General features: G+C 43.2%; 1 protein-coding gene and 1 pseudogene across 14 annotated transcripts in view; both read right to left on the bottom strand.

Annotated features, from left to right (window-relative positions):
- Positions 1-27326, bottom strand: part of NCKAP5 (NCK associated protein 5) — a 1062317-nt gene that overhangs the window by 102873 nt on the left and 932118 nt on the right. For 11 of the 14 annotated variants that reach the window (XR_009009050.1, XR_009009051.1, XM_057551412.1 and 8 more), the window contains 4 exons: positions 20709-20810; positions 15729-15917; positions 6901-10664; positions 5975-6152 (listed from right to left, as the gene is read on the bottom strand). Coding sequence is in view for 12 of the 14 variants with exons in the window: in XM_057551412.1 (XP_057407395.1) it covers positions 5975-6152; positions 6901-10664; positions 15729-15917; positions 20709-20810 (4233 nt within the window). In the remaining 2 variants the exon portion in view is untranslated. The remainder of the gene's footprint in view (positions 1-5974; positions 6153-6900; positions 10665-15728; positions 15918-20708; positions 20811-27326) is intronic. The other 3 variants (XM_057551417.1, XM_057551421.1, XM_057551424.1) reach the window with 3 other exon arrangements.
- On the bottom strand, positions 4898-5789 carry LOC130708675 (glycoprotein Xg-like; annotated as a pseudogene).

A 27326-nucleotide genomic window follows, 5' to 3' on the forward strand; every position in this document is an offset into this window, starting at 1 on the left:
AAGAACTGCATCCCAAGAAAAGAACATTTTGATGTTAAAGCTCATTGAAAAGGAAAAGAACTTAATGAACCTCTGTGAGAGGAGAGAAGTGATCTTTGGAGGGAAAACTCCTGGAAGGCATTACCTTTAGAAAAGACAGTCATTTAGAAAACTCTGCAGGAGGAGGGCAAGATAGGCATGCTTCTTATTAGCATCCAAATAGCATTTAGAACAGAATTGTTCAATTAAAGATGTTGAAATTATAAAATTTTGCAGAACTTAATAAGATGATAACAATTTGTATAATTATTGCACTATTTTATGCTACTTCATCACCACAGCACAATTTTAATGGGATTGTATTTGATACTTTTTTATTAGCATATGTGATTTTTTTCAGACTATGTGACACTGGGTGAAGAGGATACTCATAATTTAAATTAAAATACCCATATTAAAATGGCCATCTCTTTCCAGTTATATGATCTCATTAATTTCATTAACGATTTTTATTTTGTCCAGTGACAGTTCAATAGGAGCTGGGAGCTGTTCCTTTGAGACTTCTCATTTCAGAAAATTATCTAAATCCACAGGAAGGAAGGACTTACAACATGTAGGAAGGAGTGTGCATTTCTTTCTGACTTATTTACTTAATACTGATGCAATCTTTTCTGGGGATGCCTTTTTCCCCTCTTATAATGATTTTGTATAATTTAAGTAAAAGTGCAAAGTTAACATGGCCCTTGTCTAAATTACGCAAAAGTTAGAGCTAAGTGGTCTGTAAATGACAGCATAAATGGGGACATAAGCCTCTAATGAAGGCTCTGAAAAGAGAAAAATATTTAATTCAGTAAAGCATTAATGAGACTTTTATACATATGGTAGAATGCATCCAGCAGGCTTGAAAGTGGACATGCAATCACCAGTGAACTAAGCCGAGGTGTGCTACATACATGGACTTGATATATGTATGGAAATACTTTTTCTATTATATTACCACAGATAAAAATAATTAAAATGCCTTAGGACCCTCATAACTACATATAGTCTTAGTTTGTTAAGGGCAAAGGATGCTGGTATATTATGGTATAAGATTTTTTGGTTTTTTTTGGCTGCACCTTGCGGCACGTGGGATCTTAGTTCCCTAACGAGGGATCGAACCTGCGCCCCCTGCAGTGGAAGCGCAGAGTCTTAACCACTGGACCTCCATGGAAGTCCCCGGTATAAGATTTTTGAAGAGTGATTTTATTCAGGAAAAAAGTGTGATATGTAATGCATTATGTGCAGCTATTGTTTTCACCCAAAATAACTACTGTGGGAAGAATTCTCTGCAACACACTTTAAAAGAAGCAGATAGCAAATATACCTTGAGCTCCAGTAGGGGAAAATTCCCTTAAACTCTTGATTTTAAAAGGTTCATGGGTAGTCACATCAATGTGCTATGGTATAAGAATGTATCTCATTTTGCATCTAATTTCCTTTCTATATAGGCTGATAACATATAATGAATAGGTTTTCACTGTTATTCTTTTACTAGTCCCCAAGGGGACTATGGCCAATGTCCTTTCTGAAATTAGTAATTTTAGTCCAATCCTCATTGATGATTATAGAGGTGAAAAAAAATTGCATTTTACCTTTGAAAAAATGACTAGCTGTTCAACTATCTAGGTTAATAATATTCCTCTATATGGAAAGCTTCCCAGCCTGACTAATTTCCTCTTGCAGCTAACTAGAAAATTAGCTTATCCCTATGGATTATGTATATCTGGTGGTTAGGGAATCCTTGTACTTCACAGAGAAGAATAAGAGTGTTTCTTGCAGATATTCTGGAAGGACCAAAGGAAACATTATTACACTGTAAAAGACTGCAAATGAGAGAAGAAAAGCAAGGCAAATTACTTTAGTATTAGGAAGTACTAAGAAAGTAAAAATGAAATTGTAAAAGCTAAACAGTTTTTTTTTTCTTTTTGGTATTTCTGTACAGTGAAGATATACCCCAAGCTGTCAGCACCATATTAAATGGGGCATAGTTAAATTGAGTGCCTCTGATAAGGGCCTCTGCCAGGCTATCAAAGTTTTAGATCAGTTGGATTGAATTTCTGGCATACTGCACATTTCCACACGTTTATTCTCTCTCTTTCCTTTCAGTGACACTACAAAGGCAGCCTTAGACACACTTATAATTTGTGATTTTATAATGCAAGGGACATCTATGTTTTCAGGAAGGCATGATACCATGGAAGCCAAGAGCAAGAAGTGGGGAAAAGAAAAAAAAAAAGCTTTTGCAAAGAACATAGTTTGCATATGATTTCAGAGGGTTTGGAAAAGAAAAAAAAAAAGACCTTATAGCGCTTTAGAGTCAAGAGCTGTTTGGAAAAAAAAAAAAGCATTTAAATGTACATTTGTCTCAAATTAAAGTGAAACTCTAAGGAACCCTAAACATCAATAATAATTAAAAACTAATAATGCCAATCACGATTACTTCTAAAATCTCCTCTACTCTTGAACCACTCCAGAAAAAAATGTAATTGCTTCATGTTTCAGGTTTTCCCTAGGAAAATGGTAGCACATAGTATATTTTATAATCTCTTTTATTAGAGCACAAAAATATATGGATACAGGAATTCTGAAAAGATATTGTTTTTTGCTCGAGTGCTTAAAAATTTACATAAAGGAACAATGACTATCACCAGACCAGTGATGCAAGAACAGAAAGAATATAAGGAGAGGAAGTTCAATTTAAGGTAATTTTAAAGCAAAAATATTATTTGAAACTGGCATATCCTGGGGAAATATTAAAATGCTTTTTATTCATTTTTTTAAAGGAAATTACCCCCTGAGTTCTGGACCTCATAATTAAAACACTAAATGATAGGGAGTCAAGTTCCAAAAAGGATAACTTTCTTTTTTTTTTTCTCTTACATGTATTTTATTTTTTATTTTTATTTATTTAATTTTTAACATCTTTATTGGGGTATAATTGCTTTACAGTGGTGTGTTAGTTTCTGCTGTATAACAAAGTGAATCAGCTATACATATACATATGTTCCCATATCTCCTCCCTCTTGCATCTCCCTCCCATCCTCCTATCCCACCCCTCTAGGCGGTCACAAAGCACCGAGCTGATCTCCCTGTGCTATGTGGCTGCTTCCCACTAGCTATCTATTTTACATTTGGTAGTGTATATATGTCCATGCTACTCTCTCACTTCGTCCCAGCTTACCCTTCCCCCTCCCCGTATCCTCAAGTCCATTCTCTACGTCTGCGTCTTTATTCCTGTCCTGCCCCTAGGTTCTTCAGAACCCTTTTTTTTTTTTTTTTTTAAGATTCCATATATATGTGTTAGCATATGGTATTTGTTTTTCTCTTTCTGACTTCCTTTACTCTGTATGACAGACTCTAGGTCCATCCACCTCACTACAAAGAACTCAATTTCGTTTCTTTTTATGGCTGAGTAATATTCCATTGTATACATGTGCCACATCTTCTTTATCCATTCATCTGTCGATGGACACTTAGGTTGCTTCCATCTTACATGTATTTTAAATGATGAAAAGTTGTCCATGACAGTTACAGAAAATGGATGGAGTTACCTTTTTTTAAGTTCCACTTATGTATATCTGTGTGTAAATCTGTGTGTGTACACACACACACTTTTTAACAAGAGTTAAATTAAACTCCCCACGAAAACTCATATATGGGAAGTGTTTAGTGGGCGTCCTCACTTATGGGAAAGCTCAACTAGATTTGGGAAGAGTCATAGGACATTCATATTAAAATAGGAAGTATAGGCTGTCTTCAAATGGCTCAAATCTATGTAAATCCAGGATGGAAGTCATGCAATTCTGAGACATCTAATCAGGAGCGTTAGTTTTAAGTTCTTTTCCATTCTGGGAAGCTCTTTCAAATGCTTTCTGCTCTCAACTTCTCTTGGGAGACCTAGCTCTCAATCCTTAAGGGTGAGCACAAAGCATGCATATTTGGAATTTTAATGTGTCCTCTTTATGAGATCCAGATTCTAGTGACTGGCTTCCTCTTTGGTTCTAATATTTAAACTCTAAAATTCTATCAGCATTAATCTCAGTTGAATCAAACTATACTAATCTGCCCAAACCATCCTTTTTCCTCTCCTCTAAAGTATTACTAAAATAGAAGCAAACAGCTAGTATACTTTTTAGATGTTTGAGGATAGAAGATCATCTAGTCCAGTAAAAAGAAAAGTATAAACCAACGAAAGTACTGACGTCACCTTAAAAACTGGTACCCAAAGAGGATCAAAGATCAAAAATAATACCAAAAGCCTCAATATCTGCAAATCTCTATTTCTATCCCGCATTCTCCAAAACAATGTAGAAACTGTACTATTTCACAGGAAAAAGCACCCCTTGATCACTTCCCCGAGACGGTTTCCACATCAGCGATTTTGCACTTAAATTTCCAAAATCCAGCCTGATCCTCTGCAGATAACAATACTTTTGTGAGCTGAAATAATGTGCAAATTCTGCCGTTAGTGTTGGAAATCACTCATTCCCGATTCACGGGGGCGGTGGTGAACGGGTCTGGATTCCTGACATAACTAAGGAACTTGCAGCATCAGCCAAGCTTCTCACCCCAGCTTGCTGGAAACCCAAACAGCAGTCTGTCTCCATCTTTTAGAAGCTGATGGCATTCCCGCCCAAGACCCCCGTGCCATTCTGCTGCCCCTGTGCTTTGTGACCATGTTGATGGCCTGGGGTCACACCAGGAGGTAGTTTCGGAGCTCATTCCAGAGCTGGAATCTCTCTGTCCAGATTCACAATGGAACCAACAGATCAAGCAATCTGTTGTACAACCCAAGGTCCAGCTGTCTACCTTATCACGATCGAGGTTTCTGAGGAATTAGGAATTCTTTGTTAGGCAGCACGTCTATTGCAAACAGAGGAGAAAACCCTTCAGGGCAGCTGGTCAAGACAAGAAGGAAAGGAACTTCACGGGAGTGACGAAGGCGGTTCTTGACTGGATGGAGCTTTTCTCAAAGCGATGGGTGGATTTTGAAGGTCTCAGATGTTTTCTGGTTCATTTGTCCTGAAGCAATTCCTCCTCCTGTTGTACTGGAAATAGCTGGCCGCTCCCAGGGTCCAGGGTCACCACCACCACGGACACGATAGGAGACACGATTTTTGCTATCACGTTGCCTTGTGGGTTGCCGAACGAGGGATAGCTGTCTCCACCCAGTGTGTTTCCGTGGCCGTCATGATGGGGGTGGTAGCTGCCGCCGCCTCCTGCGGGCGGCCTGGGCCCGGGCGGGTAGCAGCCGTCCTCGAGGTCCCTGTCGCTCAGGAAACCTGGGCAGCCTACAGCAGCCCTGATGTGCAGCCTGCGTGGCGGACCATGCTAGCTCCGGGGCTAGCGCCCAGGCCCAGGACAGCCTTGATGTCCCAGCTGGGAGCATGGGGCACAGCTCCAGGCTCTGTCCCCTCTCCCTGCCCTGCAGCATCCAGGCCTGGTTCCAAGGATAAGTTTCTTAAGTCTTAACACCTTCTGTCTTAGGTAGGATAAGTCGGTATTTACAACTTTAGGAAAAATGCTTAAATCAAATCATCAAAATAGCCAATGTTCTCCTAAATTGCTCTGCACTTTTATTTTTTATAATCGTTTTCGTTCCTTTTTGCGTTGCTGGAAATGATGGAAAGCATCATCAGGACAGATTCCCAGCACAAGGGTATAATTTGAAGATGACACGCGCGGCATCATTTGCCTGCACTGTGATTATACCATCCTTCTGAAAAGAGAACTACAAAAGCGGCGTGGGCGGAGGGAGACAGGCCCATTCCAATCTGACTGTCACCACTCCGCTACCGTGCCACCAAGATTTCCCTCTTTTTCTCTTTGGCTTTAACTTTCCCTTTCCCCCGTAATCTCTTGCCTATATATTTTCATCAGCAAAGGGTAGACAGAACCCAACTAGCCCATCTCAGAACCTGACACTTCATAACCAGGATGGTAAAAGACTTACCGGGGAGCCTTTCGGTATTTCCATATCTGCTTTGGTTTTGATGTTCTTCTTGTGGGTTCCTTGAGTGCCGAGAGAGCTGCCGGTGACACAAGAGCCCTGGGAGCTGCCCTTTAACATACTCCTGCAGGAAACATTATTTGATCCACTTTCAGTCTGTTGAGCTGCTTTCTTATCAACTCTGCAGGTAGAAAGTGATTCCTCTGATCAATTACATTGCTCTTCTTCAATCACTCTACTTTTCCCAATCCTTTAATGTTTAAAGTAACCTCCATGTGTCTCTTTGTCTTTAAACCCTTGAGTGATAAGTGTGTCTCACTGGCCTTGGTCAAATCTTCATCTGCTATTCCAGTAGTGTGTCAATTTAGATTTGATAATGCAATAATTTATTTTTATTTTTATGACTGCTTGTGAGATGGCGGGGGGGGGGGGGCGGGGTGAGGGAATAAAGTAAAAACCACTGGGGAATGATTGCTAAATATACTTCTGGCTTAAGATCAGCAGGATCTGTAACTACCTCTGGAAAGTTTCTAAGTTTGCTCGGTACGGTCAGTGGGATCAGCATCCTTTAAAAACATATGTGTAGTTTTCTTCCATTTCATGCCATGTGGGGACGTTCATGATTTCTACTGTAGGCTGAATTTCCACCAACCTTGATGAAACTTACCATTCTTTAATTTCAAAGACCATTGGTTTGGTTACCAAAGTAACGTGGACTAAATCACCATCTTATTGCTAACTTTTATTTCATTGTTTAAATTCTGGCTAATGTATACAAGATTGCTACGATGAATTTCTGCTTGTATGAGAAACATGCTTGACTGGTATTCAGTATGCAGGAAACAAACAACTCTCCTTGTTGAGGGGTGAGGGGTGGGTGGGGTTCTGCACTGCCCTCTATACTGCCACCCCCTTTGCCAACACGCTACCTGTTCAGAAGTTCCATCATAAAGGTATCTTTCGTTGAACATGGAACAGGGCTGGGTCTATTTCTCGATTCAAACTTCACTTGGTCATAAATGTCTGGCGGTGTTTTCAGGTTACTTCTGTTTTGTAAACCACTGTCCGGACCATCTGCCAGCTCGATGTCCCTGTTAAGTTCATTTTCCATCTCGCATTGTAGCTCAGGCTTCTTTTTCTCTTTTTTTCTCTCTGATTTTAGCTGTTTGTTTCCGAACCCCAAACCTTTTGCATCTTTCTTTTCTGCTTTGGTTTTGGAGACATCCATCTTCCTGCTACTGAGAGCTGGCAGTCTGCTCCTCCGAAAACCGAACCAGCTGGCAAAAGAAGGCCCGGGCTTCGGCTTCGCGTCCACAGAGGTGGACTTTGTTTGCACTTGGCCCTTTTCCACATTTTCCTGAATGCACAACATGACCTTTTCTTCGATTGTGGGTGAGAGGGGGGCTTCTGGGCTCACAACACCGGTCCTGGTTGTAGACGTGTCTGGATACCTTCCAGAAGTTTCTAGCTTGGAGGTCCTGCTGGTTTCAAAATTGCTGGGATGCCGTGTCCTCCCCGGACTCTGCGGAGCTCCTGGGCTGTCTCTTGGGGTGGATGGGCACCTGCCGTGGTCGCTGCCTGCTTCCTCTGGTGCCGTCACCCTGGCGCCTTCTCCCTGGGCATAGGCCTGCTGCTCTTCTGTTCCAGGTGGGGCGAGGGCCCCTTCGGATTTTGGAAGGATCCTCAAAGGCAACTTGCTTGGACTCCCGTGCTGGCTGCTGGAGCTGCCTGTACTCCCCAGGGAGCCCTGCCTGGAGGAAGGATGCCCCAGGGGCCTCCCAGCACCGGGGAGACCGTCAGACGTGGGGGCAGACGCGGTCTTGCTGGGAGAGCCTTCCGTGGAGGAGCTCTGCCGGGTGAGGGAGTTGCCCCTCTCAGCAGTGTTGGTAATAATCTGAGTCCGGACTTTGCCTGGCCCTTCCATGGAGGCCGTGGGGGGCTTGTCCCCCGAGTGAGCGCTGAAACTCTGGCTGCGGGCTTTGGCTCCGTTCATGCCTAGAGCTGGTTTTAGGAGTGGTTTGTTGGAGGAGAGGGATCTCTTCACAGACTTGTTTTCTACCGCATCTTTTCCATCAGCCCCAGGCGTGCTATTTTCCAGTGACTCTGGCGTTGCTGTTTCCAGGGGAAGCCCTTCGGCCAAACTCTCTTGTGCTCGTAAACCCAGTGGAGACACATTTCTTTCGCCTCCGGTGGCCTCAAGGCTGCTTGCGTTCCTGGAGGTCCCTGGCTTATCCTTGCTCACAGCCGCGGAACTTTTCGAGGCTTCGTTTAGGCTGTCTTTTTCATGTTTCCCTGGCACTGTAGAACTTTTCCTGAGCAACTGGGGAGACTTCAGGAAGACTTTGAGCCCAACGGGGAGGCGAGTCTTCAGTCCTCTCTCGTGAGGGTTTTGACAACCATGCGGGGTGTTATGGCTTTTGGAGGGTGCTGATGATGAGGGACTGTTAACCTGAGATGATGGTGACTCATTTACCCCTAAGAAGGAAGGCTTGGGGGATGTGGGGACACTGTCATTCAACTGCCCTTTTCTTGCTGGAGACACACCCTTGGAAGACGGTATTTCCAGTGGCTCATGGGTAGAAGGGCAATTCTTGGGAGTCCGTAACCCTATGTCCGTTTGTGTGGTCCCAAGTGTTTGGTGAGGTGGGGTTTTGGGGACACTTCTCTTTGGAGAGACCTTTGGGGGCCCTGGGGTCATCCCAGCAAACAAGCTGGAGGGGCTGTGAGCAGGGCATCTGGTTTGGATTTCTGCTTCTGTGGAGGGCGGAGGGGGAGTGAAGACTGGCTTTTTGAAGGTCACAGAAGGTTTCTTCCCCTGCACTTCTGTCACGGTCTGATTAAAATAAATAATAGGAGCAGAGGATCCTTTCAGAGGGGGGGATTTCAATACTGTCCTTGCTGCCTCACTGGGGACCCCGCTTTCTGGCTTGGCCCATGAAGGTGGCGACAGATAGTTGTAACCGGGCCTGGCGAGTAGGGAGACCGACCTGCCTGGAGGCGACGGCAGGGAGGGCGACCTCAGCCTGGCCTCTGGTCCCGGGTCACAGTGTTTGTCCCTCGTGGGGGACTCCCCATCGTCACTCGGCTCGGCGGGGGGCCTTGGCAGCAGCTGTGATGCTGGCATCTGACTCCTGGAGTACTGGACCCAATCCCTTCTGCTGAACAATTTGGAGCCGTGAGGGAGCTGGGTGGAGGGTTTTGGAATGTGTGAATCTGGCGGTAAAGCAAAGAGGGGCTCTGGGCCTTCAGGCTTTTTGAACCGTGAGAGTTTCCCTGGAGCTGGTGACCTCTCAAGAGTCACTGGGCCAGTTGAGGGGACCGTGAGGGAGGCTTCAGGCTCCATTATCCTTGATTTCTGAGGTGAAGACTTGCCCCTGGTAGGTATTTTTGTCAGACTTTTCTTCTGATAGATGCCCGTGGCCACAGAGGACCTCGAATGACTCTGGCATGACGTAGTGCGTGTTGGCTTGGTCAGTCTTTGTCGCTGAGTGTTTTGCGTCACTGTCCTGGGGTGGAAGGACTCAGTGGGCGTCACGGCAACGTCATCTGCTTCTCCTCTTGGAATGTTTCTCTCAGTTTCCTCTTCAGATCTCTTTAAGAAAGGATAGTCTCTAGCAGCAGCCCCTGGCTGTAAATGAGCAGTTCCCTGAGGTAAGAGTTCAGTGTGCTCTGTCTGGGGCCCAGCAGGGGCCTGATGGATGGAAATCTCCTTTCTGGTGACAGTGACAAGGCCAGTCTGGTGAGAGCTGAACTCAATGGGCTCGCCATCTTCTGCATCAAATATGACAGTAATACATTCTTCTGAGGAAGTCCGTTTTACAACCCTCTGCTGCTTAATGAAACTAAACGTCTTTGGCCTGCTCTCGAAGTGGACGGGCGCTTGTTCTTCTTCCTCCTCAGGAGACCCACGCTGAGATCTTCCAAACCCCACGCGGACGTCCAGGTTCTCCACGGACTCGTCGGCGTCCACAGTCAAGGACATGTCTGACGGGCTCTTCTCGTCACTGCTCTCTATGTGCAGCTCCTCCAGCGTTTCGGTGTCGTCGGTGTCTGAGAGCTCGAGACTGGGAGGCAGGCAGCCCTGGCTGTGCGGGTCCCTCTCTCTCTGCACCTGAGGTCCCCGCGCACTCGGGCACAGCTCCCGCTCCAAGGGACAGTCGCTAGCACAGCTGGTCAGCTTCTCAGGCCTTTCCCAGGGGGAGACCGAGGAAGTGACTTCTGAACGGTGTTTGCCGTTCAGCTCCCAGCCAAAGAGACTGTCGGAAACACTGTGGGTTAATTTACAACCGTGCAGCCTGCAGCCCTGGTGTGGAACTGCCTGGAGCGAGGCTAAGGAGGAAGGGTCCTCTTCGGCATCGTCGTGAGAATCTGTGTCATAAACAAATGCCTTGTGGGGCTCCTTGCAGGGGCTCCCCGTGTCCGTGGGTTTGCAGGGGGCATATTCCTTGAGGCTGCTACTTTTAATGCCTGGAGAATAGATTCCTTCATTGGAGTTCATGCAATCTTTATAACCCCATTTGGTTATCACTGATGGGGGTTCAAGTAACACTTTTCGCTTCTGGAGCTTTCTGAGTCCTTCCAAGATGTGGCTTTCCTTGATGCGAGTCGGAGGTAGTTCATCTGTGGGACTAGCAAAGCCACTCGGGAGTGAAGAGTCAATACTTAACCTTTTGTCCCAGTTTTGTGATGACTGCTAGGAAAGAAAAGGAGATATGAGAAATGATTGAGCTCTGTGGATCACCAATTTATAAAAGGAAAAGGCCATCATTAAACTGAATTCGTTCTAGTGGTTGATAAATATTCATATATAAATGCATTTATTCATTAATTAATTCAAACTAATTCATTAACTATGCAGCGAGTCTCTACTTTGCCAGGTCCTGAGCTAAGTAGCATATGATCTAGATAAGTAGAAGATAAGGACCCTGCCTTCAAGGAGCATGCAACTCCCAGGAGGAGTTGAGCTCAAGTAACCACAAGTCAAGGGATCATATGAGACATACAGGGGTAGCAGGCACTCCAGAATTTCAGGAGGGAGACCACATGTCTGTTTGGAAAAAAACACAAAAAGCATATAAGTTTCCTTTTCTTTTCTTTTCTTTTTAAAAAAATAAACCTAGCCCTAGAAAGATAGATAGGTTTGCCTTAGTTTAAAAGTAGAGGAAATGATTTCCAGGTAGAAGAAATGGGATGGCAAGACCTAAATTGGAAAAGTATGCTTAAGGAACACTTAGGGAATAACCAGAAGACAATATGGCTCACTGCGCAGTGTATATGGCAGGTAAAGAGGGTAAATGGAAAAGTGAGTTGGTCCCTGCCTTTACGGTCCCTTCCATTCTAACGACTGAAAGTTAGAATGTCATGTGGCTTCATGACTTTACTTGATAGGCAGTGAACATCTGTGAAATGTTTACACAGATAGAGCAGCTGGGCATTTGCTGTTAGAACTCATAGCAATGATTCACCTACTAACTTCAAAAGGTCAATTTCCTGTTCTTCATATTTCTCCAAATACCAGTGTTAGTTCTGGAGAAGTGACCAAGAGATGACATAGAAAAAAACATGGCATTCTACTCAGACATTCATATTTATCAAATTACTGCTAGCCAGAAACAGAATGGCAGAGGAGGAAACTTATATTGACCAAGCATTTGCTGTGTACCAGCCCCTGACCCAGTGCTTTGATCTAATTTTCAGAATGATACCATGAGGGAGACATTATCAGTTCTATTTTACTAGGCAGGAAACTGAGATTCAGCAAGATCTGTCCTTTGGAGATCACATAGTTAAGGAAGAGCTGGAGCAAAGGTTGGAACTCTGGTCTCCTGGGTCCTTCCTATGACTCATTTCTGAAGTGGCTGTGTGGAGATCTGAACCCAGGCAATCTGGCTCTAGAGGCTGCACCATCAACCTGGACGCAATACTGCTGGAATCGAGCGTAGCCTCTGTTCTACCCTCTATATTAGTCAAAGTCATAATAGAGACCATAGGTCATTCCAACACCCCTCTTTTGAATGGAACTTGCAGAGTTTAATCACAAACTGGCACTCGGGGAAACTGGGAGGCTCTGACCTAATGACTTTTTTTTTTTTTTAAAAGGCTATATAGTTAACGATGAAGAATGTCTATGAATGGATCTGGTGGTTTCAGACGTGCACGCTGCACCAGTCTTGGCTAAGAGTACAGCTCCTGTTGGCACCTCCACACTAGCTGCCCTGCTGCTCCAGGACTCTGAACACCCGAGCGCCCATAAGCAGAGGTCAAGTCCATGTCGGAAACTTACCCTGGAATCTCAGCTTTTTAGTAAGCTGTGAGCATCTGCTTACATCTAAAACTTTCTCATAAAAATCATAAAAATCTTGTTTTCAACAATATGTCTTGTTTATTTTTTCTTTATTTGTTATATGTATATTTGGTTTTAAGTCAAATTATATATTCTCTTTGGAAAATTCTCCAGGGTCAGAAGTTGCTGTGGATAGATTCTATTTTGGTGATGCTTCCCCTTCCCCCTCCTCTTCTTCTGTGCCATTAAAAACTCCTTCGGAAATCAGAAGAAATCCCTTCAGTAAGTCTGGGTATTATAGACCGACCAGTGAGCAGACTGCCACAGCTTGGGTTTCTAAGAATTTCCAAGATCCTGATGTCACGTTCACAAAAAAGAAGAGAAGCCAGGCAAAAGTACCCTCTCAGAGCTTGAAAAGGGCAGATTTGTTCACGCCGTAGAAGATGTGCTCTGTGTCTGCCTACCCACTTCCCTTCTGCCTCCCCGGAGCGGAGCCTGCCCATGTTGTGGTCTGAGTCATCCCAGGGCCCAAGGCTGCAAACCTCCCAGGGCCCTGGCTCCCCACCCTGTGAGATTAGCCATATTCCTCCAACACTTTTCCACAGGAGGTCATCGTATTTAATAGCTTGAGAAAGGTTGAGGATAATCTTGAAACTTGAAAAAAAGCATGAATCTCCTATCGGGGAGATGGTGGGATGAAGCTGGCATTTCATATTGGCGGCTTCGTTCTTTGCAGGGAAAAGTCAGAAGAGAGTTGCTCTGGGGAGCAGTGCAGCTGGCTGAAAGATGCTGCTGATAAGGTAGGAGCCTGGGTTTAATGTCCACAGTTCTTTCCTATTTCTTGACTAGGCTACAGTTTTACACATTCTTTTTTTTTTTTTTTTAAAGGACACTCTTGGTCTTAATGGAAACAAACCCGTCCCAACAACTGGGACTCCTCCAAGTTTTAGGCTGATTGAAGAAGGTCAGTCTAGCAGAATGGTTAAGGTTCTGGAACCAACTGCCCAGCTCCGCTTACTGGCTAGGAGACCTTGGGATGGATATTTAACTTCTCAGCACCTCAGTTTACTTCTCTGTGAAATGGAGGAAATAGGAGAACCTACTTAATAAGCTATCACGAGCATTAAATGAGCTAGTACTTATGAAGAGCTGACAAAGCTGACATGTGGTAAATACTCAATAATAGGAGCCAGATTCCTCCATGGAGGGTGGCCAGTGCATTTCATGCAGGCTTCCCTTCTGTTTCTACACAAAACAATATTTTAAAAAAATACTTATGAACTACTAAAGAACCATTGGTCATATATTTGTTATTACATAGGTTAATATTATATTCACATTCAAATTCATATTGTATGAGTTTATTATGTAAGTTAATACTAAATGAGCACCTGGTACATGGTAAGAACTTAAGAAGTTCCTTAAATAATATCAACTTAAAATGTCTTCAGGACTTCTTCCCTGGTGGGGCAGTGGTTAAGAATCGCCTGCCAATGCAGGGGACACGGGTTCGAGCCCTGGTCTGGGAAGATCCCACATGCTGCGGAGCAACTAAGCCTGTGCGCCACAACTACTGAAGCCCGTGCACCTAGAGCCCACGAGCCACAACTACTTAAGCCCATGTGCCTAGAGCCTGTGCTCCACAACAAGACAAGCCACCGCAATGAGAAGCCTGCGCGCCGCAACGAAGATGTAGCCCCCGCTCGCCGCAACTTGAGAAAACCCGTGAGCAGCAATGAAGACCCCATGCAGCCAAAAATAAATAAATAAACAAACAAATAAAAATAAAATAAAATGTCTTCATGGGACTGGGTCTAGTCTGCTGGATCCCTGAGAATTAGGACTTCTCTCTGGGAGATGTGACAGGCACACAGGTACTCCAAAGCCATTTTGAGATGGGACACTGTTAAATCTCCAGGTGATGGCTAACGGAGTGTGTGTGAAGTGTCTTGAGAACCTTATTTCTCCTCTTTCAGGGAAGAGATGTCCCTAGAATATCGAGGGTTGTTCTAACTGGAAAAATTTCAAGGAAGAAAGAAAAGAAAAGAAAAGGAAAAAGGCTCAGAGAGAGAGAAAGAGGTGTGAATGAAAAGAGCTGAGCAGGGGGCTCTGGGAGCCAGCAATATTCAGAGACAAAGAGAGGGAACATCCCCCCCCCGACCATCTCCCCAGTCTGCTAAGGGCCAGGTCCCTAGCAGTCATTATTCAGAACTCCGAACAGCTCCTTAGAAGGAGCAATTTTGATAACACCCCAGGCTCTGCACTTTGCATTGTAAGTCTGAGTCCAAGGGAATAAGCTCTAAATTCAAGCTTGAAATCTTTTTCTGAGTTCTTGTTCAGAGTATGAAAAACCTCCTCCCTCACCCAAATTTTCTGGCAGTTATGGAATTTCCCTGGTTTCTTATGCTTCTGAAGTCATAAACTAAATTTATACAGATGACAGAAAACTGATCTCTAAATATTCGGTTTCAGGGTTTCCATTCTCCTGTACTCTTTGTTTTTCTTTAACATTAGGAAACTGCAGAAACAGCTATTCCAGATTCTTGGCTTATACCAGTGTGCAAAGATGTTTATTCAAATCATGAAGGAACCTTCAGCTGTGTGAGCCCACTTTGCAGATGGGAGTCATTCCAGCCGTAAGAGTTATTTAAAAATCTGGTAGAGGAACTCCTGGCATCTAAGTAGAGACATGCTCGACTTTCACTGAAGCCATAGCGCTTGTCATCTACCATGGAATTCTCTCTCTCTACTGTGCCACCCTCCAATTTACAGCCATAATATTAGTGTTTTATGAGGCTATTGCACTGATTAAAGGTCAATATAATACATGCTATTTTTGAGCAGTAAACGCCTACAAAGCTAATGATACTTCCAAAACTTTCGGCCATTTATTCGGAGAGAATGCGCCGCTCTCCCTATTCTCTAGAAGAAAACCTCTTCTTCGAGTTCTCATGGATGCTCAGTCTGGAATGACCTGGCACATGGCCAAGTTCACTCTCTTTGCGGAGGACATTAACAAGTCTCTCTGAGCATCACAGCCATGATGGCCATAAAACTAACTGAAAATGTCTTAGTCGGTCTGAAGCATGGTCAGTTCCATTAGGCCAGGGTTCCAGTTCCAACTCGATATAAGTCTGGGAACTCAGTGGGCTCCACCAAAGCACAGAAGGGAAATGTCTTTCTCTCCCAAACTCCCTCCCATGATGGCCTCGTCATCTGAGGTTGAATCATCATTCCACTTCTCACTAGCTGTGTGACTTCTAGCAAGGAGCTTAACCTTCTGGAGCCAATTTCCTCTTCTATGTAATGGGGAGAATCATATTTCCCTCTTTTGGTTTTGTGAGGCGTAAATGAACAAGAACTCAGCAAATGGTCATTTCCTTCTTCGCCTCCCTCCCACCTTCCGCCTTCCTACCAGAAGAGGCTTCTTTTCTGGTTCTCTCTGACGCTGCAGTGGCCTGAAAGGAGCCTTACCCTTTTCCTGAGATTCTTCCCATCATGCCACGTGTAGGAGGAGCCGCTGGAGTATTCGCTGCAGGTGCTCGAGAGAGACAGCTCGCTGCTGCTACAGCTGCTTCGAGGACAGAGATGACCACGGATGGCAACCCCCATGCCAGGGCGTTTCAAAGCAGGGGCTCCTGATTTTGTGTTCAGCTGGCATTCCTAAAAAAAGCAGGACAGCTCTGACCTAGGACTTCGCTTAGGGGGAGAGGAAATACCAACTCAACATCATAATGAGGTAGGAGCGAATACAGCACTGTGGTTAGAAACACAGACTTTGGGGTCGACAGACTAGGGCTTCAAAGCTTGGCTATGACTCTGACTAACATGCCTGGGAAATTATTTAATCTTTTAGAGCTATATTTTCTTTTTAAAAAATGAATAATAATAATACCGCGTACCGTTTAGGGTCACTGCAAGGACCAAGTGAGTTTCTAGATGAGAAGCATACAGCATAGGATCTGGCCTAAGCAGGTGCTCAATTATTATGAGCTGCCATCATCATTAGGCAGAAATATGACACTGGTAGTTTCCCATTTTATCCGGTCATACTGGTTAAAGAATCAGATCAATATCAAGACATGACTTTAACGCTACAAAAGGAAGAAGACAGAGCAGCATCTTTGGCTTAAGAGTTCAAGAGCAAGGCCCCCGGACTGGAGTCTAGCGACCTGGCTCTCAGGCTACAAGTGCCACCAGGTATGAGATATTGAGAAAGAAAGCATTTAACTTCCATGGATCTTATTGTCTTCCGGTGTAGGGTGGGGCAGTTCTACCAGATTTCTCCTATGATCCCTATGGCTCTGATAACATCATTATAAGTCCGGGATCAAATGCCCAGGAAGCCATGTACTGTAACGGAACACCAAACCCGGGAATCATGAGGCTCTGTTGTAAAGATCCTAGGACTTTTCATATCAGTCGGCTACCCAAATGGTAAAGATTCTCACATCAAACAGATCTGGGTCCCGCAGCACAGAAGGATCCAAGCAGTTAGAATTCTAGTGGGTCTGCATAAGGCACAGGTGACAAAGCTGTAGACGCCCCAGAACATCTTGACAGCCACATTACAGGCCCCTCATGTAACAGATGAAGCTCCACTAACTGGACAGGCTAAACTAATTCAGCATCCCGATCACAAGAATGGAATCTCTCCATTACAGTCTCATTCCTGTCCCCTATCTAGAAAAGCTTTGTCTCACAAACTCATCGATGGGAAACCATCTGTCGCTGTGTCACTGGCAGAATGGCAAAGTCTCTTACTTGTGCAATTTATTGACACTTTATGGGTGCCTTTAGTACCTGAGAACGTATCACTGTTCTCCAAATGCAATTCCAAGTGACGATGACTAAACACCAGCTTGGGGAAGGAAGGTAATGCTGTTCTGGGAGCACTCGTGGTCAATAGGAAACCCCTGCCATCGGTACAGAGGGCATGTTTAATCTGCTGTCTAATCAATATCCATAATGCTTAACAATGTTAGATTTTCAATATCAGGCATCTGCCTTGCTATCGATACTTCATTTTGGCTGCACAATAATCTCTTTAAGTGATCTGAAAATGCCAAGGAATTTTACTACTCTATTTTTCCCTCTGAAATTTGGCTCTAAATATCACTGAAAGGAGAAAGTTGTCTTAAAATCCAGCTTTCAGCAATATTTATTGATTTATGACCTTATTTACTGTCAGATGTAACTTAGTTAAGGGGAGTTCATGTTTGTATCTCAACAACTACCCTCTGCCAGTGGTCCCAGCGCACAGGCACACAAGGCAGCTAGGACTCAGCCACGGCACACACATCTGGAACATGCCCTGAACAGACTTTCAGAAATATCACATCACGAGCCACTTCTACTTGTGTGTCCTCTATTTTCTCCATCCCATGCTCTGATATTTTGCTGTTTGGCTCAGCAGGGTGGTGGTTTTTATTTAGGACTACCTCTGCTCTGGAACTTGTGTCTACTATCCAGAGAGAGATTGCATCCACGTCCTTTGAGGCCATCCGATCTAAACTCCTCCCATGGCTTTTTTCACATCCTGCACAGGTGTCAGTCACCGTTTATATTCTACCTTTTCCCAAAGTACTGAAGCTTATACGTGATTTCTCTCTCTCTTTCCCATCTATACCTTCCCACCTCACCTATCAAAATACTGTCTATTTTTACAACTCAACTCAATTCCCAGGCCTCTTTTTAACAAATAAGCTTCCTTGCCCAGTTGTCACACATGTGTGCACCTCCATACAGATGTCGGATTAAGATGACAGGACACTTAGAACTCAGAAGATGAGCTGGAGAAGGGAAGGCATTGCTGCCTCTCCCTTGACCTTGAACTTGAGATGCCCAGATGTGATGGAGGACACTGTGGGGAGGTGGGGAAGGCCCATCAATGCCATGTGGGGCAGGCAGGGCTGGGGTAGTTATGCACAGAAGTGTCCTCTAAGCCGGGCTTTTCATCCTTTCAAGGGCACGTAAGTCATCCCAGATCTTGTTAAATACAGATTTTGATTCAGTAATTCTGAGGTGGGGTCTAAGATGTAGTATTTTAAGAAATTCCCAGGTGCTTTGATGTTGCTGGCCCAGGGCCTGTGCTTTGAGTAGAAAGCCCCTAGCCTAGGAGGAGCGATGAGGGACGATTACCTCTTGTGTGGATTACTTGGTAGCAAGTTGTGTATCTCACAGTGTGACGTGGGCTGTGCTGAGTAGGATGAAAGGAGTGGTGTGAGCTCTCCCTTGGAGCAGTGTACTGGGGACGGGTGTGTGTGTGTGTGTGTGTGTGTGTGTGTGTGTGTGTGTGTGTGTGTGTGTGTGTGTGTGTGTGTGTGGTGGGGTGATTACAGAGTAATTCTTTGCCAAGAAGAGGAAGGGGCGAGTCCTCTCTACTGGGAAATTCTCCCACCTTTCCCTGACCTTGGGCAATCAATGTTGGAATTTAATAAGGGACCCAGAATCTCTGACATCATGGCTGAAAAGTGAGCTCCTCTGTCCTGAAGTTTCTTCCCTCATCAGCACATGATTATCATGTAGGATTATCTGCTCCAGTGAATAACTGTTCTGTGATTGAGCGGTTGAACCCCAAGGCCACTTATAAGGTTTAAATCCTGGCTCTCTCACTGGCTAACTCTTTGACCTTGGGAAAATTATTTAAGTCCTCCATGCCTCAGTTTCCTTCTTTCTAACTGGAGATAATGAAAGCACCTACCACATAAGATCAATGTGAAGAGTGAACAGCCCCTGCCAATTAGGAGTAGTACACTTAATGATACTCAGTAATTATTAGTAATAGTAAAACTTAGTAACTGTCAGGTTTTACTACTATTACTAAAAATGTTTCTTTTTTTAATGTGTGTGTGTCTTGGCTTTTCAACAAAATTATACTTTATAGCCTCCCTAAGGGACCATGCATTACACTTCTTAATATGCCATCATGGTCTTACACGTGGGCGCTGTGCTGAGAAACAGCCAGAAGTGGGTGTACTTTATTTCCACGGGTCACTGATGTGACCTTCTGTAGAGACACACCAGTAGACACTTTTCTCTATTCTCATTCTCCATCTTCGCCATGTTCTTCTGTGGCCGTGGCATGCGGTCAAATACTTAAGAATGCGAGAGGGCTAAAGCAGCGGAGATCTCGTTATGGCTCTAGGCTGTCAGCAGGTACTGTGTTATGTACATTTTATATATTATCTTATTCAATCCTCACTACAACTCTCAGAAAGAGAAAAGAAATACCATTTTTTCTCATTTTCCAGATGGGGAAGCTGAGGCACTGAGGTGTTACAATCTTGTCCAAGGTCACCCAGTCAATACAACATTGTGATGTGAGGCCCAGGTCCCAGCCGCTATGATATAGCTCCAAGTAAGGCCCCTGCCAATAAGCAGGACTGCTGCACGTATACAGACTTCCTTCCAAACATCCTCCTGAGAAGAGTCGTAATTAGTAATAGATAATGATTATTATTAAAATTCTTCTTGGCCACAAGATGTATGCTGGTTTCCGTTGCAACGTTATCTTAATTGTGTTGATTTAATTGGCAAAGTATACCGTTTACACTATTCAAAGTGTCTTTTTCCCATAGTGTATTTTAGATTACCACCTTGAAGCACTCATATGCTTTAACATCCTTACTATGAGAAATGCAATACAAAATCCATAATTTTAGTTAACAAAAAGGAGAGAGACATAGAGAATGAAGGCAAGGATTTCTTGGATAAAAACTGCAACTTAAAAAATTCCTGATCTTAAGGCCATATTATAGATTGGATGCCATTAAGGTCTTCATGAATGTTTAAAGTGACAGCATTCCACTGATATTTAATTCCAATCTAACTAGAGAATATTTACCTTCGATATAGACTCTCCTAGCTACACTTATAAAATTATACAGTAAAATAAAAGGCCAGTTATCCACACATGTCCATCTGTCATTGTTTTAAGCCTAACATTTTTCAGTATATATTTATTTGGCTCTTGTGTTTTTCAAGATACTTTTTTTATGTCAATGAGAGTTAAAAACCACGCTGGTTAAAGTTTTGCCAAATAAGCACAAAGATAACCCTAGCTAAAGAAAAAAAAAGTACAGACCATGAATTTTTAAAAGTTCATACATAATATATCATAAAAGTAGGATGAGTAATATGGGACATGGGCTTTAATAAAAAGCTCCTTGGCCATTTCTCAGAGACTTTGAGATGTAATCAATACCCAAAGAGGTATCTTGGGGACGAGGCAAGATTTATGATATCTTTGCCGAGAGTGACACTTTCTGCTTACTTCATCAGCTGGGGGACATGATATTGAATTGCAGAGAACACAAGAAAGGAAAATTATTTTTAATCTGCCTGACAATGCTTCAAGGATGCACTTTACGGTTCACTTGTGACATCATTTCTGATGGAAGGAAGAAAAATAACAACTTGAACAAGTGTTCTAAAGGCGACAGGGAAACTCACGTGCATTTCAACATCAGTTCGTGAGTGTGTCAGACTCCGGCTTCTTTCCACATCTGAGAGCAAATCCCCGGTTGAAAGATCTAAGATGCGTGAGTGAAGTTTCTGGGTAAAAACAGGCAGAAATTTTGAATAGTGTTGATTTAATTGTTTGTTTCAAATCGTGCCTTGGACACGTAAATCTCAAAAGAGTTGACATTTCTAGATTAGATAACACATATCCTAACTCAAAAAAGTTTATCTGAGTTTATCAGTGTTCTATATATACACATGTGCAATTACAGATTATAAACAATAATCACACTTTCACAGTCTGTCAGTATGTGTTGGAAAATAAGTAGTAAGGAAAAAGAAATAGCAAGAAAAATGTGAATACCCCAATACACTTATTGGCTTTTGATATTAACATTAAATTAACTTTTGATATTCACATTAAAAAGCACTCACCATGTTAACCTTATTATGTTGAGTAGTGGTTAAAATCTGAGCAAATAATTATAAAAGTGACCTTATTTCTAAACAGCACTGATCTTGTGAAATCTTCCCTTGCACACATTTTAACTCAAAGTCATTAATGTCATCTGTTAGGAACAATTAATGTGAATAGAAAATAATTGCATCAGGGATCTGGGGACTTGGAGGGCTTTGTGCATTAATATTCACATGCTATTCGATTATATACTCAATTCTTTATTTCAGCTTTGCTTGGGTGGCCTGCTAAACCAGGGACATTTCACTATATTAATCTTTATCCTAATTACTAAGGCTTTTCTGTAGATATTAAATTTGATCTTTTTAATTGCAAATACAATAAAACTCGTGATTTATGTCTAATGTTTCTGCTAGGCTGATGACATTTTAAAAATGGTACTTACAGCCTGGTTTGTCTTGGTTACAACTTTTGTGACTTCAGACACTAAAAAATCGAATCGAATAAGTAAATAATGTGGCTGAGATGCCTCCCTCACCTCTGAAAAGTTTTTCTATTCCTTTTCCTCCCAGGAAAGGCCTTGCTGCATACTGATGTTGATCTGGGAAATGTCTAGTTCTCTGCCAATAATTAATGCTAGGATCATCTTAGCGTGCAGGGGTTGCCCAAGGGTCACTTTGTCCCAGCAGATCCACCATGTTGTCAGCAGGGCTGTAAACTCCACTAAAATAAGCCATATTTACTGTTCCCCATTTGACTTCCTTCAGGTTGAACTTGTGTGAAAGCCCTGTGCACCTGGTTAGTTAGTCACTCAACAAACATCTATTCAGCACCCACTGAAGGATAAGCACTCTGGTAGCATTGCGCTGCATCCATCTGAAGGAATAAAGGCATTTTTTTTTTTTTTCCTGCTATGGATCAGTTCTCCTTCTTATCAGTAGAGCTTAGAATCATTTGCTTCAGACTTATACTCTTGCTTCTCTCAATTTGTGTTTGTGGAGTTACTTTCACCAAAAAGAACATAAATCCTAGATATCTGGTTTTCCATTATTTTGAAGATTCTAATTTCTCCAACAATGCTAAGACATCAATAGGTAACTAGAGTCAGGGTGTTGTTTCCGCACAATATTTATAATCCTTATCTCGAGCTCCCTCTAGAATCAAAGATCTTTTAAGCCCCGGGATCTGTCGCACAACGTGTCATACTCAGTAAGTACCCAACCGATGCTTGCTGTAGTCCATAAAGAAAAAGCTGTCCGTATTTTCTCCACCCACATATAGGTTTTAAGGACTGAGAGAGTGCCAAAAGAATGATAACATTCTAAGACTTATGAACACATTTATCAATATGCAAAGAGTCAAAGAATTTATGGGAAATGACATTCAACAAAAGAAATGATGATTTTGAGTGGTATATCATGTGATTTGGGGGAAAGAGTCCTTATAGATTAGATATCTGACTTCTTATTCAGTTCATGGTTACACTTCTTACCAGATATATGATGTCATCGCTTTGCTTTCTGCATGAATATGTGTATATATAAACCCATCCTCCTAAATGATGTTATATTTTAGTTATTTTTATGCAAATGGTCAGTTCTCTCCATTGAAATAGGTAAAGTCATGAAGGAGAGGGGACAGATCCTAGGGCAAGGGGACCTGAGTTTCAGCCCGAAGGCACAGATTTTACCAGATCTCAGGATGTAATTGAACCTCTTTGTCTCAGATTCCTTGCCTGTTACAAAGGGATGGAAGAGGCTACTTAACCTACCTCTCAGGTAGGGAGAGGTATTGCCATAGTCAGAAAGGATAATAAATAAGATAGTACTGTGAAATTTACAGTCTTATACCAATTAACTGTCATAACTGAGAGTTGGTAATTTCTTTTTTTTTTTTAACATCTTTATTGGAGTATAATTGCTTTACAATGGTGTGTTAGTTCTGCTTTATAACAAAGTGAATCAGCTATACATATACATATATCCCCATGTCTCCTCCCTCTTGCGTCTCCCTCCCTTCCTCCCTATCCCACCCCTCTAGGTGGTCACAAAGCACCAAGCTGATCTCCCTGTGCTATGCGGCTGCTTCCCACTAGCTATCTATTTTACATTTGGTAGTGTATATGTGTCCATGCCACTCTCTCACTTTGTCTCAGCTTACCCTTCCCCCTCCCCGTGTCCTCAAGTCCATTCTCTATATCTGCGTCTTTATTCCTGTCCTGCCCCTAGGTTCTTCAGAACCATTTTTTTTTTTTTTTTAGATTCCATATATATATGTGTTAGCATCCGGTATTTGTTTTTCTCTTTCTGACTTACTTCACTCTGTATGACAGACTCTAGGTCCATTCACCTCACTACAAATAAGAGAGTTGGTAATTTCTTAAATGCTAAGGTACAAATGAATCATTTGTCATTATAGTTTACATGTATGTAAGGAGAATAAAAATTGACTTAGAGGAAAATAAAATCTACTCCTGTGTTAAGGCTGTAGGTAAGAAAATAAAAGGTAAATATCATCCTTTCACATAAACATCCTTCATGGTTAAATAACCACAAAAGCTCACAATCCCATTAGATGTTATACTTTTATAATAAGTATTTTTATGAAAGGTTTATATTTTCTACATATACATATATAATAAATAAATTCTCATAGAGAGAGGGAGAGAGAATATCACTTTTCAAACTGGTGTTGTGATGTTATCTGGTCTTAATTCAGGTCTCAGTGAAAAGTAGGTAGAATGTATACATGAGGAAATCAATTAAAATCATTGACAGAGTATAACTGACAGGAGAGTACCCCTGCCTCTTCAAGGAAGTCCACCTGCTTAGTCTGAGGGCAAATTCACTATCACATGACTACCTACCTACAGTTCATGTTTACTGAATAAGTGTCCAGTCAGATAAAAATCTCCCACCTGAAAATTTTCAAACTTGAAATCTTTAGCCTACGAATCTGGATGAATCCTGGATTTGACTCGGACATGATTTTGTGTGTGTGTGTGTGCATATGTGTGTGTGTGTGTGTGTGTGTCTTTGTGTGAGTGTTTAGACATGAGAGATAACAATATTACTCACTATAGATTTGAAATTGACCTCACATCACTTCTTATGCTATCTCAGTAACTGAGATTTCACTTGGTCTTAGAAATAGAGACTCCCAGCCTCACACATTCTCAAACTAGAGGCCAGTGAGATCTTTTCACTCAAATGCTTCCTTTCATGGTAACTGTTCACCCCTCCCTTCCTGCCAGACTGGTTTCATTGTCTCTAGAATGGGCCCCTCTCACTTCTGAGCTGGTGCTTTTGTCCGTCTGCCTATAGCACACTCTCCATGTTCCTGCCCACCTGCCTGAAAACTGCTCACTATTCAGGACTGCACTGAAACCTGCCTGGAAGGTTGTCTGTCATCTGTAGCCCCCAGTGGATTCCTCACCCAGATGGATTACGTCCTCCATCATTTTGGCCCTTTGTCTGAAGTGCGTAATTGCTGAATTGCTCCTGTATTGCAGGGTCTATTTCCCTAATGGGGTGACCAGCTCCATGAGAATGCAGGCCAAGCCCTCGATTTCTGCTTTGTCCCTGTGGCAGGGGCTGGCTAGGTGTCATGGAACCCATTGCCTCTTCCCTCTAGCCACACAGCTGGACTACATTTCCCAGCATCCTTTGCAGTAGGTGTGGCCCTGTGACAGGGTTAGTTCCAGCCAATGGGGTATGAGCAAAAGTGATATCTGTCCTGGCCCGGGAATATCTCCCACATGCGGTGCTCCACCCTCTTTCCCCTTCCACCAGTTTGATGCAGCTAACTTAGCACAGCAATCACAGAAGTCACGTGTTGAAGATGGAGGCAGCAGGTAGGAGGAGTTTGGATTTCTGAATAGTCAAGGGAAAAGAGCTGCCCTGGGACCAGAAGTACCTCTTTTGGACTTTCCATGAGAAAGAAACTTACACTGGGTTTGAGCCATTAATCATTTGGGGGTTTGTTTGTTTGTTAATATTAACTGGCTGATGCCACCCTTTTCTGAGATAAGTACTCTATAGCAAACAGAGCAGTCACTAAATAAAGAGACACACATACACAAATTCACATGCACACATCATGTATATACACACATTATATACACATTCAGAAACACATATTCACATATGCATTTTCAGCTTCATGGAGAAGAGGCCTACTTCGTGTCACTATGCAGGGGCAGGGGTGAGGAGTTGTGTGACAAGCCCTGGTGTAGCACAATCCACAGTCAGGGCACATGCCTCACACCAGAGTAAGATACCATGGTCAGCTTTGGGGACCTGGTAGTGCCAGAGCAGCCAGGGCCAGAAATACAAGCTGGGCTAATAATTTTGGGTGGATTACTCTGCCTTCAGTCAGCCAGCTCTATTTTCTATTTTACAGTTTTGAACCTGTAATTCAAGGCCGAGAAGGACTGCACCTGAGACCAGCTATGCATTATCTGGCGGGATGGAGGTGGAGTGGCCCCTTTCACAGTAGCCCAGATGGCTTTGCAGCTCTCCAGCTAATGATGGCAGCCGAGGCTGAGACCAAGGTGTGCCTGGCCTTTCAGAGTGGGGCTGGAGGGCTGCTTTGCCATTTTTTGTTTCTCTCCTCACTCACGGAGCTGCACTTCTCCAGATGCTTAGTGAAGGCTTGTTGCATTTAATAGAATTCTGCCTTTGGAGTTTTGCTCAGTACCGAGACGATGTCACAACTGGAAGGCAGTGATTGCTGAGGCCAGGGCGACACTGAGTCCTTATTTAGTGACACAAGGTGGGGTTAAAAAGCAGATTATCTGAGAAATGTGGGTAACACGGGAAACCATACTGGAAAAACCAAGTGAAACAGGGTAATGAGCAGCTTTTGTATTTATTGATGTACTCCCTAAAGTTTGAAAAGGATTGTGTGAAGTTTTTCATTTCAGGATTTCAGACGTAAAGAGGAACATACAAAAAGGATTGTTTAACCATCGCTCTCTTATCTTCGTTCAGATTTGGTGAGAGAATTAATCTAATACCATAATCATGCATACAATTATTCTCCTCTCTAACTAAGAAAACCAAATACCTGTAAAAAAGAAATTATGAGAGTGACAATGGCGTATATCTGATTAATGGACACTACCAACACGGGTAATTTAGGTTCAGCCACAAAAGGTGAATGTGAATTAGTGTTTTTAATCTGATCTGCTTCAATCCCCTTGATTTACTCAAGCTTGGTAGATGCTACAGTACCAAGATCCTGAATTCTACCCTGTCCTGTTTTATATTCTCTAGAGTTCTTTCTCCCCCTTGTGGAAAAGGTCTCCCAGTCAGACGGGATGGCTTCTCTGCCCACAATTCTTGAATTCCTACTTTATTTATGAAGTGATGAGTTCTGCTATTGCCGAATGATCTAGGGCTCAACCTTCTTTACCGACCACATTTCCCTGAATTCTATTCCTAATGCACTCTACCATCCATCAGAAGGTATTTTTCTACTCTCAAAAAAGTTCATGGTAGGGTATTTAGCAGTGGAAGAATTTCTTGGGATTTGCCCACGCACCATTGGTATCTTTAGCCATTCAGCACTCTCCCCAAGAGACACAATAGCAGCAGCTGCCCCTGGTCACTCCTTGCCTCGGAGCCTACGCTCACCCGCTCTTGCCCACCCCCGTGCTGAGCGCCGCTGCTCCCACTGCCCTAACCTGGCTGGTTGCTCATTTGTACTTGACCTTGTTTAGGAATCACCCTCCCTCACAGATCTAGTTGTCGGAAAAATGGGGCGTGAGAGGATGGTCATGTCCCAGGTCTCGGGTGAGTCCCTGGGGTGGGCCACCAAGTGAGGGTCCTTGGCTTCGTGCAGGAAAGAAATCAAAAGCGAGCCGTGGTAAAGTGAAAGCAGGTTTATTTAGAGAGGTACACACTCCATAGACAGAGTGTGGGCCGTCTCAGAAGGTGAGAGGCAGCACTGAAATATGGGTGGTTAATTTTTATGGGCTGGGTAATTTCACAGGCTAAAGAGTGGGAGGGATTATTCCAACTATTTTGGGGAAGGAGCAGGGATTTCCAAGAATTGTGGCCTTTCCAAGAATTTTTGGCCTTTTATGGTTGGCCTCAGAACTGTCATGGCGCCTGTGGGTGTGTCATTTAGCTAATGCATTACAATGAGCTTACGATGAGGCTCAAGGTCCACTGGAAGTCAAATCTTCT

The sequence above is a fragment of the Balaenoptera acutorostrata genome, chromosome 8, assembly GCF_949987535.1.
Source record: "Balaenoptera acutorostrata chromosome 8, mBalAcu1.1, whole genome shotgun sequence".
NCBI lineage: Eukaryota > Metazoa > Chordata > Mammalia > Artiodactyla > Balaenopteridae > Balaenoptera > Balaenoptera acutorostrata.